This window comes from Alexandromys fortis, unplaced genomic scaffold (assembly GCF_014885135.2).
Source record: "Alexandromys fortis isolate MF-2015 unplaced genomic scaffold, M_Fortis_MF-2015_v1.1 scaffold_138, whole genome shotgun sequence".
NCBI classification, from domain to species: Eukaryota; Metazoa; Chordata; class Mammalia; order Rodentia; family Cricetidae; genus Alexandromys; species Alexandromys fortis.
This window is the reverse complement of record NW_026068034.1, coordinates 746,795-761,124: the sequence shown is the minus strand read 5'-3', so window position 1 is coordinate 761,124 and position 14,330 is coordinate 746,795. Positions and strand designations below refer to the sequence as shown.

Below are 14,330 nucleotides of genomic sequence, written 5' to 3'. Positions count from 1 at the left end.
ACACAGTTCGGGCATTAGGCGTGAGCACTGTCCCTAGCAGATAAGCCCCTCCACTGCAGCTGACAGGAACTACGACTGTTGACTGACTATTCCATTCTCCTTTGCTTCTTTGACCCTGAGCTCCTTGCCAAGCAACTGGCTGGCTGAGGTTGGAAGACATTTGACCTTCATGAAGGGTCACCAGTCATTCCACTTGGTAGCCAGGTTAAGTTTACAAAGCTGTGCCCTCTGGTGGGTATTCCTGGTACTTCAGTGATTTCCTGACCCACCCCTTACCTTCCGGGACCCACACAAACCCAGGACCATTTGGGCATATGATTGATTGCCCAGTCTCCTCAGAGAGGTCTAAGGTCTGATTTCATGCATCCCTCCTGTCAGCATGCCTCCTCCTCATTGTTCTTCAGGACCACTTAGACTTCACTGGCAGGCGCAGAAGAGTTTGCAGAGCCCGGCTCTCTCCTCTGTTTGCCCTCCTCCCTCACCACCTAGCTACCTCCTTCTCACACCCAGGGTTCAGTCGGATGCACTTTGTTTCTGAAGCTTTAGTGACCTTCAGGGTCTCCTCCCCAAACTGAGTATGAAATGAGCAGCTTGCCACAGACCTGGGCCAGCTCAGTGTCTGCAAAGGCAGATGCAGTGTCTGCAAAGGCAGATGCAGTGACTGCAAAGGCAAATGCAGTGGCTGCAAGGGCAGATGCAGTGGCTGCAAGGCAGATTCAGTGGCTGCAAGGCAGAGGCAGTGGCTGCAAGGCAGATGCAGTGGCTGCAAGGCAGAGGCAGTGGCTGCATTGCAGATGCAGTGGCTGCAAGGCAGATGCATTTGTTGCAGGGCAGATGCAGTGGTTGCAATGCAGGCCTGCTTTGGGACTTCCCCCTTTTACTGTCATGCTTCAGACACCATTCACTTCAGTTTATTCTAGAAACATCACTAAGCCCACACTCATTTTACCACATACTGGGAACTCAGTGGGCGGGTAAGAGAGGCAAGCCCTGGGCCCTGGGACTCAGTGTCTTTTGGGGGAGATGGGTTTCTATTCAAGTCCACAGATACAAAATATTGCAGTGTTCTTTCATACTGCAAATACATGTATTATTTTGATTCAGAGATGTGCAAAAGGCAAACACATATATACTGGAGACTGAGGTACATGGAAGAAAGTTCTGGCTTTGGGCCAGGGGGTGGGGTGGGGCGGAGGGATAGCTCAGTTGGAGAAAATGCTTGCCTTGCAAGCTTGACAACTGAAGCTTGATTTCAAACTCACGTAAGCATCTGAGTGTGGGGCTGGAGAGGTGGTTCACTGGTTAAGAGCACTTGGTGCTCTTGTAGAAGACCAGAATTTAATTCTCACACTGGGGTAGTTTATGACTTCCTGTAACTTCAACTCCCAGGGATCCCAAGCCCCCTCTGGCTTCCACAGGCACTCACATATAAGTATACACACGTACGCATGCACACACACACAAATATATACGAACACATGCGTGCATGAATACACGTGAACAAAAGGCACATGCACACACATGCATACGAGCATACATGAACACAAACACTCCACATACAGTTCCAGTTCCAGGCTCTTCCAGAAACTGTTAGTTGAGCACCCTGAGCAGAGAGGAGGTCTGACAATTAGGCTGAAAGAGAGGCCTGACAGGAACAGTGCTCAGAGGCCCTGGTGGGGGTGGGGAGATCTGGTCCACAAGAGGAGCCTCCAGATCAATAGAGTGAGGTCATTGAGGGCTCTTCGGCTCCTCGGATGCCATGAGACCCAATGAAGGCTGTGAAGCAGGGTGGTGTCCGTTTCTTTCTTGTGTGTCAACTTTCAGGATCAGTTGTCTTCCTCCAACAGGTGGGTCCTGGGGCTTGAACTTGGGTCGTCAGACTTAGCAGCGAGTGCCTTTACCCACTAAGCCTTCTCACTGGCCTCAATGCTCACTTTCAGAAGACGCCTTCTGTGACTTCTGTGAAGAGCCAGCAGGGGGAATGGAGATGACGGCAGGGAGAATTGACAAGGGTGAGGGGGCAGAGGCAGGCAGACCTTTGTGAGCTCCACTTGAGTCTGTTCTACACAGTGAATTATAGGCCAGCCAGGGCTGCTAGTGGGACCATGTCTCAAAATATAAATGTATACATAAAAATGAAATGAAATTAAAAACGTTAAATGCAGTTCTTTTTTAAAATGGTAGGGAGCTAGCAGGCTGCTCTGACTAGAGCCCAGTTGTTAGAGGACGTGTTTGAAGATCGGGGTTCAGTCTCCAGCATTAAATAAACCAGGTACACACCTGTTCCTGGCACTGAGGAGGTAGAGGCTGGAGGATCAGGAGTTCAAAGTCATCCTCAGCTAATTTGAGGCCACCTTAGACTACATAAATGTATCAAAAAGTAATAATAAAATATCAAAACAAAACTTGCAGCCCCACTTGGCTGGGGCGAAACAAGAAGCACACATCTGTCTGAAGGTAGACCAACACTCCACACCCACAGAGGGACGGGGGACTATAGGGTGGAGAGAAGGTCCTTGACGAGTTGGGGGTTCACTGGGAGGCAATATGGCTGCCTCGCCCACCCACTGGCAGTGGGTGTGGGGTCTGTGCCAAAGACACGGAGGCAAACGGCCACTTGCTCTCACCTCCTCGACACCAGAACCTTGGACAGGGACAGACAGTCTGGGAAGGATCCCAGGGAGGGCTGCAGTTTGGGGGTTGAAGCCCGTCTGTTCTTGTTTCTCGGGGTCCTTTGGCCTGGAACATTTGGTGGAGCCCATTAAAATTAAAAAGCCAAGTGGCTGGAGGCTCGGAATGCCAGCTCATTTTCCCTGGCATGGTAGGTCCTGTTTAAGGGAACCAGCTGGCATTAATGGCACACAACTCATCACGAACAGCAGCTAGCGATCAGAAGAATCGGAGCTAATAATCGGGTTCAGGGGAGATAATGAGATATGGAACAGCCATCGCCGAGGGTCCCCCAGGGTCTGTTTTAACAGCCTCCAAATAAACTACAAAACAGAAATTAACCAAACAGGGGCTCCATTTGGGCAGAGGGGGAAAACAAACAAGGTAGAGATTTGCAGCCGGTTTCCTAGTGCGGCCATGCCCATGCTCAGGACCCGCGGGACAGCGACCACTGCCTGAAGGAGGCACGGGGCCTTGACTGTGAGGTCAGAGCTGCTGGTGGGAAGCCTAGAGACTAGCTCCTACGGCTTCAGGGAGACTCGCCGTCCTTCTTTCCTACCCCCATTCCCACTTGGCATGGGGCAAACCAGCTAGATTACCCCTTCAAGACACTGACAGTCCTAGCCAGGGGGGAGAAGGGCCAGCCAGGGAGGGGTCAGTCTCAGGTTGGCACAGCAAGTCTCAGCGTTGGCTACAAACAGTTATCTCTAGTCTCTGTCTCCCTCCCCCTGCACTTCAGCTCTGCCTACTCCCAGTAGGCTGCCAGTCATGAGAAAGTTTGGGCCTCCTTGTTCCCTTCCCCCATGACTCCTGCTTCCCATTCCTCCAATACGTCATCATCTTTCTAAGTATGTGTGCAGGGCCTTGCCCCCTTCCAGGATAGGGATACGTCAAAGGCCCCACCTCCCATTACACAACACCTCGTGGGCCTCGTGGGCCTTTGTCAGGGATTCTGTGTTCCGCACGTGCTCCATGGTTTGGGGTACTGGGCCATTGCTTCTTGAAAGAAGGCTGTGTTAGTTGCTTTCTCATTCTGTGATCAGACACCCGTAAGGATGCCCTAAGGGAGGGAGGGTTTGCGGTTGGGCTCTCAGTTTGAGGGTACCGTCTGCCATGGCAGGAAAGGCATGGTGACATAGAGGTCGCATGTCACTGCACCCACAGTAGGAGGAAAAGCGGGATGCGTGTTGGTGTCCAGCCTGCTTTCTCCTTATGCAGTCCAGGACCCTGACCCACATTTAGGGTAGCTCTTCCTAGCTCAGTGGACCCAATCTAGAAACTCCCTTACAGACACACCCTCATGGTTATTTCCTAGGGGATTTTAGATTCTGTCGAGTTAAGGGTGTTAACAATCACACCGGTCAGTTAGAAAGTGGGGGTGAAGTTTTGGAATCAGCAGGTCCTGAGTTCAAATCCTAGCTTTGCCTGCCACGACATGGCTGGCTGTCCTGGGCAAAGTCACCAATCCTTTCTGGGCCTGCCTCTTCTTGGTGAAAATATTTTGTTAAGACATTGTATGTGATAGCGGCGGTGTGGCTCTGTGGTAGAGCGCTTGCCCAGAAGCCAGGCATCCTGGGTTCAGCCCCCAGCACTGAGAAAATAAAAAGCTCTTGCAAGTAAACATGCTGACCATACACAGATCTCCAGACAGTCCACTCCGCTCCCTGTTCTTCATGCCTTCCCCCGTGCTTTTATTTTTTGTGGGACTCAAGAGGCCATTTCTGAGTCACTCGCTGCTGAGAGCTGGGGCTCCCTGGACTTCGTGAGCTCCATCCAAGCAGTAGTACCCAGGATGGGCTGGTGGCATTCGGAAAGGTCCTCCAGTATCGCTGGAGTATGGATAAGCTGTCAGTTCCTGCCACTCAGCTTGCCCTGACTCAAGCACACAGTGAGGACGCAGACAGGGCTCTGAACATCACCCTGACAGTTAGGATATGCATTCAGCACTCAGAGCCTGGGCAGAAGAGGCTGGCTGCCTACGGGATGGTTATCAGGCACACCCTTGTCCTATGCCCCTGCACTGGAGACCGGGCCCAGCTGTTCCTGTTCTCCAGCAGGCTTTCAACCTTCTGGAGACTTCCTAAAGCCCTGGCAAACAAAAACCCTGAGTCCAGAGCCAGGCTACGAGCACAGGGTAGCCTGCTAACCCACCAGGAGTCCAGAGCTGAATACAGCCCAGATCTTGCTATGCCCCTCACTGCCTCCTCTTCCCAGGATGGACCGTCAGGGCAGGGCTGGCTGGGCATCATTCTGGGGTACCATCTGGGTCACATCTGCTTCTTCCCATGCCTGCTGCCTATCCAGCTTTTTCTAGATAATCCTCTGATGGCCTAATTCACCTTCCTGTCCCCCAGATAAGGTGTCATTCACCTGTGGGAGCTCTCCATCCAGTTGTCTGCTTGTACCTATTCCTGAACCACTAGCTCACTGAGCGTGCGCTTAGGGCTGCTAGACACAGCATTTAGTGCTGAGTGCGCAATGAAAAGGCCTGTGGTCCTTCCCTCTCACGGGTCCAGGGTCAGGGACCACACTGATGGGCCGAGGACTCAGTGCTTGGAGAAAGGTGCCAGGGAAACAGGATCCATGGTCTGCCTGCCTGGGAGAGGTGACATTGTCCCATGACTGCGCTTACTGAGCTCTCGTGCGTGTCAAGCTCATTCCTTTTATGTACATTCTTATCCTGAACCCTGAACGTGGCAGAAATAACTGTCCTTTTTCTACCACCAGGCAGTGAAGTAGAGAGAGGGTAATGAGTCACCTGCATAAGGTCCCACTGCTAGTAAGTGACAGAGCTGGTAGACTTCAGAGCTGGTCCTGAGGGAACAGGTGTGGCCTGAGGTGGGTGGATCACCCCACATCTAGGGACCGGGTCAGCAAAGGCTAGAGGCTAGAAGGCCCAGTTGGCCTCAGAAGGGCTGCACCTGGGTGTGGGGTTGAGGGAAATTGGAGGGAATTCCTTCCTGCCGTCCCTCCAGTTCTGTTCCTCCATCCCATGAGCCCTTGCAGCATCCTGCATCTTTTTCTGTGTTCTTTCCTTTCCAAGGTGGGCCTTAATGTGCTGGTTCAGAAAGCCAACAAGTTCACCCCAGCCACTCGCCTTCTTGTGCAGAGATTCGTGCCCTTCCCTGCAGTAGGTAAGATGTGCACACAGGTGTGTGTGTGTGTGTGTGTGTGTGTGTGTGTGTGTGTGTGTGTTGTATGGTGGGGGGTCGGGGAACTTGCGAGAACCTGGGTGCATGGTGGCTCTTCTACATCACATCTCCCTGATGTTTGCTGACTTGTAGCTGGGAGATCTTGAACAAAATTCACACAGACAGAAATGCAGGACCCACCAGCTCAATTCATGAGATGCAGTTTTAGTAGAAATTCTTGTGTGTTTGTTTTGTTTTGTGGTATTAGGGATGGGGCCCGGGACTTCATGCACACAAGGCAGGCGTTTTACCAACTGAGCTCCACCCCCACTGTGCTCACTCTGAAGAGCTGAGTCCTCCAGCACCTCACAGTGCTCATTCAGAAGAGCTGAGTCCTCCACCACACCCCTCCCCCCACCTCATAGCCCTGATCTGACCTTCCCCTCAGGCCTCAGCTTCCTGTATGTAATATGTGTAATATGTAGGCTTGATACTCTCCATCTATGACCCAGAACTGCCCGGGAGGCCACAGACCAGACTTCATTGACAGGAACTTGCTGTGGAGTACCTACAAAATGGGGTGACCTCACCCACTCTATGCCCAGCGGCTAATAAACTCCCAGAACCAACCACCCAGTGGAGCCTAGCCAACCCAGATAATTGCTATAGCAACTCCACACTTGTAATGAACTCTTAGCTATTTCTGCCGTGGGCCATTAATGGAATAGCTCTTTAAAGCTGACTTTGTCATGGGGTCTAATTGAGCAAAGAACGAGGCTACTCAGAGACTGGGCTTTCAGCCGCCAGGGCTGGAGGGTCCGAGGCAGACTAGACTGGCTCGGAGGCCCCACCAAGATGTAATTGGGACTTGGGGTGGGGGTGGGGGCAAGCCTCAGATAAGAACTTTGCCAGTGGCTTGTTCCAGCCCTGTCTAGCGTCCACTGTGCTGTGTGACCTTGAGCTGGTCTTAACCTCTCTGGGACTCAGGAGGAGAAGCCTTTCCTCCTCTGGAGACACTCTGACCTGCTCCTGCTTTAGCCTGATTCTCCTCCTGTCTTCATGGGACAACCTTCATCCCTCCCACCCAAGTACAGCCTCTGCCACACAGCTTGAGGCCCCTAATACATAGCCAGTTGTATACATCGGGCTTTATGACTTACTAGTTCTCACTCCCAGGACTTTGGGAGAAGCAGGCCCATCTGCAAAGAGGATTCTGTTCATCTCCCTGGTGAGTGATTGCCAGTGTAATGTAAGGTCAATGCCATCATCTGATCCCTGCACTTGGTCTCTCTCTACCATGTCCCTCCCTGCCCTGGCCAGGACAGAGCATCTCAAAGTCACTTGGCCCTTACCTTCTGCAGCAGGCTGGCTGGTCGCTGTCAGCCTCAGAGAAGGTTGCTCAGAGCCTGCTTCACCTTGTAAAAGGCCGCTTTCCCTTTAGGGCACCGGCATGGTGGGAGGACCCTGTCATAGGAAGGAACCACTCTCTTCCTAGGCAAACAAGGAAAGTGGGATTGCTGTGTCCCCCACTTCTCTGGTTTGCTCCTCTAGATGCTAGCTGGAAGCTGAAAGTCTAGGCATTTAGGCATCTCTGGGGCCTCTGCACTGTCCAGAGCCCAGGTTACTAACCCACCTAACCCCAGCCTGGAATGCTTTATCCCTTTGTTTAAGTCTGTTGCTCTATCCTGGGGCCACCCCAACAATGTCACAGGCCTGTACTAGGTTTGCAGAGCCCAGAACTCCCAGGGACCACCTAGTTCTCCCTTTGGCCCTTCAGTGTGTCTCATTCAGTGCTGGGGGAGACACTCCATTTTGCAAAAGAATATACAAATTCCAGCTCGGATCTACACCTTGTGCCCAGAGCTGAGGCCTCCCAACCCCCATTCAGGGCCACTCAATCTGGTGGTGAACCTGCCTTTGGAGTGGAGAAACTGAGATGTGTGTGTCCTGGGGGCGGCCAGGCTATGCTGTGTCTTGCAGTGAGCATTCATTCCATCTCCAAGACTGCCCCTGACTTTTCATCTAGGATTGTGTGAGCGCTTGTGTGCACGTAAGTGCCAAGTGCACAGGAAGCAAGCTCTGGATGCTCCCCGCAGCCATTGCTCTCTCTCTCTCAGGGAGGTTTTCTGCACCCACAATCCCCTGCTCTGGTCTAGAACAGCAGTCACGTGGGAGATCTTGGTTTCTATTTATACATAGAGACGGTAGGAAAGAAGGTGAGCCTGGGAGCATGTGCACTGGCATCAGAATCGATTGGGGACTGGTAATTAATTTGTTTAGACCTTAATTAATTCTCCAGTTCTTTCTTATTTGTGGACTGTCACGCTTAATTGTGTTCAGGAGCTCAGGCTTGGAGCAGGCCCTCCGTTAATTGATGTGTGGCTGCTGGGAGGTGGAAGTTAATGGTTTGGGAAGCTGGGCAAACAGTGCCATTAGAGGTCAATGGAGGAGATACTGGAAAAATACATACCCCTGGGTCCAGTTGCTGGTCTCCCGAGCTGAGCCGCTCTGCAGGGACACGTCTGGTCCATAGCCTTTCTGCGAGGCCGTGGAGGAAATGTGGAGGGAGGGAGCGCAAGGCGTGGGTCTCCAGATAAGACAACTGAGAAGACAGGCAGGCCTGCGGTCAGAGGTGGGTGGACCGAGGCCTCTAGAGACGCAGAAATGCCGGTAGTCACCTGTCTCGGTGCATCTGGTAAGAACTGGTGCCCCTGCTCCATGTCTGCCTGACTGTACCCATGGAGAAGGAAACAGCAGCAAAGGCTCTTGGGTAACGAAGACCTTATCTGAACTCGGTGCACCTCTGAACTCAAGCCTCTGTATTAGTTACTGTTCTTGTGCTGTGACAAAAGCACCCTAGGAGCAGGGTTTGCTGTGGGCCAGTTTGTTGGTTTGACAGTAAAGTCCGTCATGGCAGGACGTCATGATGGCGGGAGCTGGAGTCACTCTGCTAGTGCAGCTAGCAGTGGAGGGAGAAGAGCGTTGCTGCTCCGCTCACTTGCTCCTTTTCATCCAGTCCAGAACCCAGCCCACAAAATGGTGCTGCCCATATTCAGGGTGAGTTTTCCCACCGCAGTTAGTTAACCTAGAGTAGACACTCCCTCGTAGACAGGTCAGTCTCCTAGGTGATCCTAGATCCTGTCAAATTGAGAATCAGTATGAACCGTCCCAGCCGTCCATAGGATAATAATCTTTCAGAGACCAGAAGTCCATCCTTAGCTAGGAAGTCTAGGTCCTTCCAAGGGGTCCCTTTCATGAGTTGTCAAAAAGTGTTTCGTTGCCATTAAAAGAGTTTTTTTTTTTCCTATGCTCCCTGGGGAGCTGTTGCTCAGGACTTCTAGAATGTATGGGGCTGGAAGGGGGGGCTTGTTCCTGATTCTTCATATGTGGGATTCCCTTCTGTAAGCTGTGAATATCATTGGTTAATAAAGGAACTGCTTTGGGCCTATAGCATAGCTATAGGGAAACAGAGCTAGGCAGGGAAAACTAAGCTGAATGCTGGGAGAGAGAAGCTGTGGAGCCACCACAGGAGACAGACGGATGTGCTGAAACTTTGCTGGTAGGCCACAACCTCGTGGTGATGCACAGACTAATGGAGATGGGTTAAATTAATATGTAGGAGTTAGCCAATAAGAAACTAGAGCTAATGGGCCAAGCAGTGATTTAAACAATACAGTTTCTGTGTGATTCTTTCAGTTCTGGGTGGCCGGGAAGAGCAAGCAGCCTCCTCTAACATTCATACCCAGTGAGCCTTAGATCTCCCTTGTGCCCTTCCCACGCCCCAGAACACAGAGGTGTCCATGACATTGACTCTCTCTTTGCTTTACTTCAGGAGTTGGTGGACTGGTGCTGCCTGAGCTTCAGACCCCCCATCAAAACATAGCTTCCCATTACTCATCCCCTGTGAGCTGGAAGGCAGCGGGGGCACACCTGTGGCAGCTGTGTCCCCACAGAGGCCAGTGGTGCTTTATGAGGCACTCGTGTCCCTTTGAGGTTCCTCTGGTGGTCGGCAGAGCCAGCTTGGGCCTGTTCTGTGCTTGCTCCTGAACCCACTGCTGCTACGGCTGCTGTCTTCCCTTCTACCTCCTGCTGGGCTTCAGGCACATGGCCCTGCTGGCCCAGATGCTCACTCTTTCCCATACTCAGCCCTCCACTTGGCTGCCAGCTACTCTGTGCCTGTCCAGGACAGGCTGCCTAAGTTCAAGTTTGCTTCCCTCGTCAGACTGTGTGGGTGTCTCAGGTACTGTTCCTCATGCCCCTCAGCCCACCACATAGTCAGGGTGTAAGTAGTTACTTTCTCATTACTATGACCAAATCTCTGCCTAGAAGAAACTTAAGTGTTGCAAGGAGGCTGCTTGTTGGTTCCCAGCTGCTCAGCCCTGAAATAATCACATAGAAACTATATTATTTAAAACACTGCTTGGCCCATTAGCTCTAGCTTTTTATTGGCTAACACTTAAATCTTAATTTAACCCATTTCTAGTGATCTGTATATTGCCATGTGGCTGTGACTTACTGGCTCAAGTTCTAGTGTCTGTCTTTGGCGGAGCTGCATGGCTTCTCCTTCACTTCACCTCCTTTCTCCCAGCATTCAGTTTAGTTTTCCCTGCCTACCTCTATTCCCTGCTCAAGCCCAAGACGGTTTCTTTATTCACAGCATACAGAGGGGAATCCCACATCACTTAAGGGACAAAGGAGTTCTGTTGGCTTTACAGTTTAAGAAAGAATACATCAGAGGAATTTCAAGCTTCTGGTTCCTCTCTCGAGGATCCCCAAAACCTACTCTAACAGCATCTACTGCATGAGCAAATGAGGCCTGGGCATTTATGAAGATGAGTTGACATCAGAGGAGCCTACTGCCGCTCCTCCCTCCACTTGAGTGATGAGGATACGTTTGCATGGAAGAAATAGATTAGAGACCTCCTAGGAAACCCATGTCCTGTGCATAGGCTCCCCCAGCAGCCTTGGATGGCCCTGATCCACCTTGGCTCTGCCATGTCTAAAGGAGCTCTTCTATCCTGTCCTTGTACCTTAAGGCCTGAAAATCCCCTCCCACAGAATAGCAGGGTTGGGTACTGTGTGTTGTGGGGGTTTTGTTTGTTTTATTTTATTATGAAATTAAAAGTTTGCAAAATTAAAAAAAAGAAAGACTACCCCATGGTGGTGAAGTCATAGCAGTAAGAGCCTAGGATGACTGGTGACATTGAGCCTACAGTCAGGAAGCAGAGAGAGAAAGGGAGGGGGGGGAATGTTATTGCTCTACTTGATACACCCGCCCCCCTATTTTCATGTGTGTGATGTGCATGTGTGGGCATGTTTTTGCATGTGTGGGCACACATGGGCATGCATGTGCACATGTGTATGTGGAGACCTGATGCTGGGAATCGCCCTTGGTCCCTCTCACCTTATCCAACAAAGCAGCATCACCCAACCAGATTCAAGGCTTGTTGAAGTGACTAGCCTTGCTAGATCAGCTCTCTGGGGATCCCCTTTGGAGGCTAGAATGACAGGTGGGTTCCTGGGAATCCAAACTCCTGTCCTCACCTACTTGCATAGCAAGCACTTAAACTGCTGAGCCACCTCCCCGACCCCATGCTTTCTCTTTTTCATTTAGCCCAGAACGGCAGCCCATGACTTGATGCTGCCCCCATTTAGGGTGGATCCCCCTCCTTAATTGAACCCCTCTGGAAGCACCCTCAAAGACACATCCAGCAGTTGTTTCCATGGTGATCCTAACTCCAATCAGGTTGACAGTGAAGATTAGCATGACAGAGTTTCGTGCAGGTTTGTTAATGCTCAAACAAAGTGCTTTGGCATGGAAGGTTCGGGTCCAGTCTAGCCTGAACATTCAGCAGCTTGCTCTCACTCCAGCTACAGGGGATCTGACACTCTAGCCTCTGCAGGCGCCCATACTCATGTGCACATACCTGCACACAGACACACACACACCTGGCATTATGGAATATTAATTTGGAGGCAAGCATTGGTCAGATGGTCAAAATGGCACAAAACCAAATGTTCTTGGGACATCTACTCTAACAATTCATGGAGGCCAGTGCTGGGACTCAGTGCTGGGGTGCTCATCTAGCATGCCTAGGATTTGATTACACTACCACAAGGTGTGTGCGTGTGTGAGTATGTGTGCGCACACACGTGTGTGTGTGTGTGTGTGTATGTGTGTGTGTGTGTGTGTGTATGTGTGTGTGTTTAGGTACCCTAAAGAGCCCAGAGGCTTCAGATGCCCTAGAGCTAGAGTTACAGGAACACACCTGCAGAGCTAATGAAACATTGTTTCCAGACAGTCTTCCTGTACTTCCTAGATTTTAGGAACTTAGTGTTTTAGGCCATGCATGTTTCATTTGAGGGAGATCAGCTTCTCCATCAGAGGAATGTGTGGCTGATTGACATGGAGTCTGATCACCCATAGGACCCTTACGTCACAGCTTCCGGGAAGGATGACCAAGGACCGAGAACTGGGGCTGCCTCAGAACTGACATGGACTCCCAGAATGCCTCAGGCTTTAAGAGAACTTGACGAGGGGGTCCAAATGGAAAGAAGTCTTTAGTAGTATGCCCCGAGCTCAATCTACAGTCTTGTCCTCGAGTTAATTTATTGGCTGCCTGGACAGAGGAGGCCTGTGGCTCACATTCAAGGGACAGGATCAGTAATATAGAAGGGCTGTGAATGCATGGGGCAAAGGCATAATATCTGAAAAGACCTGTAGGGGACTGATATTAAGCGTGCTGTTAAAAACTGGAGGGGAACCCTGGCATGGTAGCACACTCCTTTAATCCCAACACTTGGGAGGCAAAGACAGATGGATCCCTGTCAGTCTGAGGCCAGCCTGGTCTACATAGTAAGTTCTAGGGCAGGCAGAGCTACATAGTGAGACCCAGTCTCAAAAAAACAAAATTTAAGAAAAAAAATAGAAAATTGCAGGGGCTAGGAAGATGGCCAAGGACCTGACATTCAATCCCCAAAACCCACGTAAAAATTGTAGGCATGAGCTGGGCGGTGGTGGCTCACTCCTTTAATCCCAGCACTCGGGAAGCAGAGGCAAGCGGATCTCTGTGAGTTCGAGGTCAGCCTGGTCTACAAGAGCTAGTTCCAGGACATGCTCCAAAGCTACAGAGAAACCCTGTCTCGAAAAAAAAAATTGTAGGCATGGCAGCATGTACCTGTAGTCCTAGTATTGGAAAGGCAGAGACAGGAGGCTGGCCGGGCAGCCTAGCCCAATTGGTGAGTTCCAGGACAACGTGAGTTCTTGTCTCTAAGGAGGTGGGTGGAGTGTCCAAGGGTGACACCCGAGGTCGTCCTCTGGCCTCCTAAAGCACACATACACATGCACCTGCACACACATGAACACACATTATGTATTTACACAAATGTCAAGCTGCCACGTGACTTGGTTGGAGGTCAGAAGGGTTTCCTGGGCTCCTTTCAGAGCAAGCCCATTTCGTGGTTTGTGGCTCACACTAGTTTCCGTTGTGTCACTGAAGACAGGACATTCAGAATGACGGACTTGGTTCCCAGAGTAGCCCTGACACGTGGGAGCCTGGCCCTCCAACAAAGTGATTGTCATTGGTGACCCCTGGGTTCTAGGAATGTGTCTAGTTAGCAGCCCGACCTAGAAAGCTCTAAGGTCACCACTTTCTGGGAGGCTTGCCTAGGTGCTGACATCCCATAGGTGCTCCATAAATATTACTAAACAAATAGCTATCTTACTCAAGAAATTTCTGGAAAGCAGAGAGATCCAGAGGCAGAGGAGGTAGAGAAGCTCAGGAGAAGGGCAAGGAGGGGAGGAGAAGTTGGAGCAGCTGGAGGGGAGGAGAGGATGGGGCAGTCGGAGGGCAGGAGAAGGTGCCTTGGAGCCTCGAGTTTAGGGTTTAAACTTCATCTCATCACCTGGGGAGCCACTGTAGTCTCCAGCCAGGGGACTGTTGGGCTAAGGAAGCCTTTAGAAGGTGTCAGTGCTTCCTTTCTCCCCCTTCTAGTATATTTAGAAGAGGGGTGTCTTAGCAGGAGTCTCGTTCACTGTGTGTGTGCATATGGAAGCCAGAGGACGACCGTTGATGTCATTGCTCAGGTACCTTCCACCTCTCTCTCTCCTTTTTCTCTGTGTTGTCTCTCACTGGCCTAGGACTCCCTAAGAGGACTAGGCTTGCTGTCCAGCCAGCTCTGGGGATCCCTTTCCTCTCCAACACTAGGATTACAAGTGCACACTGTCACACCCATCTTTCTCCGTGGAAACTAGGGGTTGGGTTTAGAGCCTTGTGCGCAGCAAGGACATTTGAATTGTCTCCCCAGCTACCTTAGTGGGAATCTTATGGACAGAGATTACACGCTTCCGAGTTAGCTATACCTAGAATGCACAAGCTGATTTTTTTTCCAGTTTAGAAATTTCCAGTCCTGAGTTGCTGACACTTCAGTATGGGCTGTGAAACTCTCCCCTGATTCTCAAGCTATTTAAAAGAAAATCTGGGCCTTTTAGAGCCGCCTCTCAGGTGCAGTATTGAGCCATGCTGTGAA

At 51.1% G+C, this 14,330-nt stretch overlaps 1 protein-coding gene across 7 annotated transcripts in view; it reads left to right on the top strand.

Moving 5' to 3' along the window:
• The window catches only part of Sfxn5 (sideroflexin 5), a 123,364-nt gene that overhangs the window by 72,197 nt on the left and 36,837 nt on the right, over positions 1-14,330 (top strand). For all 7 annotated transcript variants that reach the window (XM_050164948.1, XM_050164946.1, XM_050164943.1 and 4 more), the window contains one exon: positions 5,714-5,804. In XM_050164948.1, coding sequence (XP_050020905.1) covers positions 5,714-5,804 — 91 coding nt within the window. The remainder of the gene's footprint in view (positions 1-5,713; positions 5,805-14,330) is intronic.